Source organism: Gavialis gangeticus, unplaced genomic scaffold, assembly GCF_001723915.1.
Source record: "Gavialis gangeticus isolate Ggan-Ray unplaced genomic scaffold, GavGan_comp1, whole genome shotgun sequence".
NCBI classification, from domain to species: Eukaryota; Metazoa; Chordata; order Crocodylia; family Gavialidae; genus Gavialis; species Gavialis gangeticus.
In genome coordinates, this window is record NW_017728964.1 from 12576351 (window position 1) to 12579574 (window position 3224).

Consider the following 3224-nt stretch of genomic DNA (forward strand, 5'->3'; position numbering starts at 1 on the left):
AGAGAGCTTTTGCAGCAGTACAGGCATCAATGCTTGACCCAGCTGAGAATGCTACACTCCCAATCTGCTACAGTGCTGGCTGGGTGCTTTTCTTTCTTTGACATTTCCTTGCTTGTTGCCTGGGTGTGGGATCAGTTTTAAGGGAAGGGGCGTGGCAGCTACTATGTTTCTATTCTTTTGTTTTTTGTTTTTTTTCTTAAAGGGCCAGAGCCACAGTGGGTGGGGCAGCCATGGGGTGGGCTGGGACAGTGGCGGAGGGGTCAGGGGGCTCATACTGAGCCCCCCATGCAGCGTGGGGCAGTGGAGGGCAGTGGGGATTGCCCCTTGCCTGGCAGCACCCAGTGAGTGGGGCTTTTTTTCTCTGGGAGCTGGGGCAGGCGGGGCAGCCATTGCTGAGCTGGGGGGATGGGCCTGGCTGATTTCAATAGAATTGAATCGGGACAGTGATTCGAATCATCAAATTGAATTGCTGTCCCCCGAATCGGCCGAATCCAAAGCAAATACTAGCCGCTTGCACAGGCCTAGTCTTCAGCCCACTTAAGAAATGCTGTCAATGCTCAGTAAAGAAACTAGCAGTTCCTGTGATGCTGACCCAGGGGTTAATCTCCACATAGAATCAATTGGCCTCTGCCACCCTGGAGCCTTGTAGGTCAGTTAGATCTGAGCCCAGAGGTCTAGTCAGCTTGCATTTGTGTGGCAAAACCGAGGCTTGTTAGGATGAGCTGGGCCGTCACAGTTGTCTCTGCTGTGCTGCCCGCAGATGGAGATGCACGATGAGATGTATTCAATGCCAGATGACGTCTTTGAGTCGCCACCCCTCTCGGCCACCTACTTGCGAATGCAGCATTTGGGAGAAGAAGCCCGATCCCTCGAGGCGGAGCAGCCATTTCAGTGAGTATTGGTTCTGGATTGAGCCATGTCTGGGCTTGGAGTTGTGGCAAGGCCCAGTCCCAGAAATCTGTCTGCTTTTTCCTTCGGACATGCCATGGTGCCCTTGGTGCCCCAGTCCTAGGCATCTCTGGAGCTACTGCCATCCCTGATGGTGCTGATTGTGTAAGGAGTGGAGCAGAGTTGGATGAAGCCAAGACATTTCCCTTTTCTTGGCATCTCCTTTTGCTTCTGGGAGGATGGGTTCCTGCTGGGATAAGGCCCAAGGAGGTCTGGGATTCAATCGCCTGCTCCTTTTGAATGGCTATTCTTGCTGCAGGAAGGAAGGTGTGAAGGTCTGGGGGCCAACTGCTAGTGAGGCCAAAAGGGGCAAACGGATTGCTTCCAAAGTGAAACACTTCGCCTTCGACCGCAAGAAGCGATACTACGGGCTGGGGGTGGTCGGCAAGTGGCTGAACAGGACGTATCGCCGCAGCCTCAGCAGCATGGTGCAGTCTCAGCTGGAGAACACTGACAGTCATAGGTGAGAGCTAGGTTCTGGTTGCCTGAGGGAGGAGACAAGCACTTGTTTTATAAGGGGCTGGGCTTAGGCTGGACACCACAGCTGCCATCCTGGGAAGCTCTGCCAGCGCATCTCCATCCAGACATGCGGCACCCCTGGCATTCCAGCTGTGGTGCCTGCCTCCCACGCTTCTGCACCGCAATGCTCGCTGCGGGCCCCTTGCTCTACCTGCCTTGACACCCTGCCCTGCTAGTAGCTTTGCCAATGAACCTACGTTCTGACCCACAAAGTGCCTTGATAGGCCAGTTCTGGCACCTCAACCCTGTCCTGCAGGTGTGCCAGTGGACCTTCTCAGCCACCTATAGCACCCCATTCTACTTCAATCCTTTGCTGACCCCCACACCCCCACAGCTCTGCCAATGCCAAATCGAGTCCTAAGCTCCTTCCATCTGAGCTGCAATATCCCTGTTACTTCAGGCTGGGGGATCTGTTGGTTTAACATGAGAACTGGCTGCGCCCAAATCACTTGCAGTCTCTATGAAAAGTAATCCCTGTCTCTGTTCCCCTCTCCCAGGCCGTACTTCACTTATTGGATCACCTTTGTGCATATCATCATCACCCTGCTGGTTATATGTACCTATGGGATTGCGCCCATTGGCTTCGCCCAGCATGTGAAGACAGAGTTAGTAAGTTTATTAGATCCTGATTGATCCCATGTGGCTGTTTCAGTGCAATCTTGCCAAGCAGGGCATGGGGCTGGTGTCACCTCTGGCTGTCACTTCCTGCCTGGACAGCACCAGTGTTCCAGTTGCTGACCAAAGCAAGACTGCGTCAGGAGGCTCTACCTTTGCACTATCCCAGTCCGACTTGACTTTCTCAGTGGTTGTTGCTTCTCTCTCCTCTAGTCACCCGAGCACTGAGGGAGACAGGAACTGGGTCTTCCTATGAAGACAGCCAGCATATCATCCTCTTTCTGTAACCTTCTATCTCTTTACACCTACTCTGATTTCCCTCCCCCTCTCTTCCCCCCAGAGGAAGTCACTGCATTTTCTGGTGTTATTTTTGAGCTTAGTGGGCCTGTATAAAGGGCCTGGCATGGCTCCGTGGCTAGTGCATTTGTGACTTTATAGCATATGTGCTCCACTTGCAGGGAGAAATAGGGAGTTTTCTCTGTTTTTCCCCAGATTGTCATTCCTGAGTTATAGCCTGGGATCATAATCAGAATGATGGCGCACCAGGCTGGGACTGGGGAAACTTGGGATCAGGTCCTGTTCCCTGCCACCAGCTTCTTGTATGACCTTGAACAAGTCATTTAACTCTGATCCTCCGTTCCCAGTCTGAAAAAGGGGAATAGCTTTGTTTTCTCTCTCAAGGGTGTCATGCAGGTAAAAGCCCTTAACTCAGATACTACAGCAATGAGGGCTCTAAGTGCCTAAACAAACGTGAAAATGAAGTTGGCCTTTCCCTCCTCTCTCGCCCCCTGTGAAGAAGAACGCTGAGCCAAGTTTATATTAAGTTACACTGGGCAACCCAGTAAAAATGACTGGGCAGTACAGATGGGATGAAGAATCTTGGTTGCTGATGGCAGCGTGAGCTGCAGCCAGGATCTTGGGTGTGCAGAGTTGTTTGTTTGCATCATATGAGGTCTTTGGTGCTTCTTGTTGTCCAGCCCATGGTGTGATTTGCCCTCTGAACTTCTTGACCATTTGGCAGGTGCTGAGAAACAAAGGGGTGTACGAGAGCGTGAAGTACATTCAGCAGGAGAACTTCTGGATCGGCCCAAGCTCGGTAAGGGGCAGGGCTGTTGCTTGGGACTGCCTCCCCGCTCCCCCCC

General features: G+C 52.5%; 1 protein-coding gene across 1 annotated transcript in view; it reads left to right on the forward strand.

Moving 5' to 3' along the window:
* RHBDF2 (rhomboid 5 homolog 2) overlaps nt 1-3224 on the forward strand; it is a 23765-nt gene that overhangs the window by 10037 nt on the left and 10504 nt on the right. The window contains exons 6-9 of the mRNA XM_019503041.1: nt 761-891; nt 1208-1411; nt 1965-2076; nt 3104-3178. Coding sequence (XP_019358586.1) covers nt 761-891; nt 1208-1411; nt 1965-2076; nt 3104-3178 — 522 coding nt within the window. The remainder of the gene's footprint in view (nt 1-760; nt 892-1207; nt 1412-1964; nt 2077-3103; nt 3179-3224) is intronic.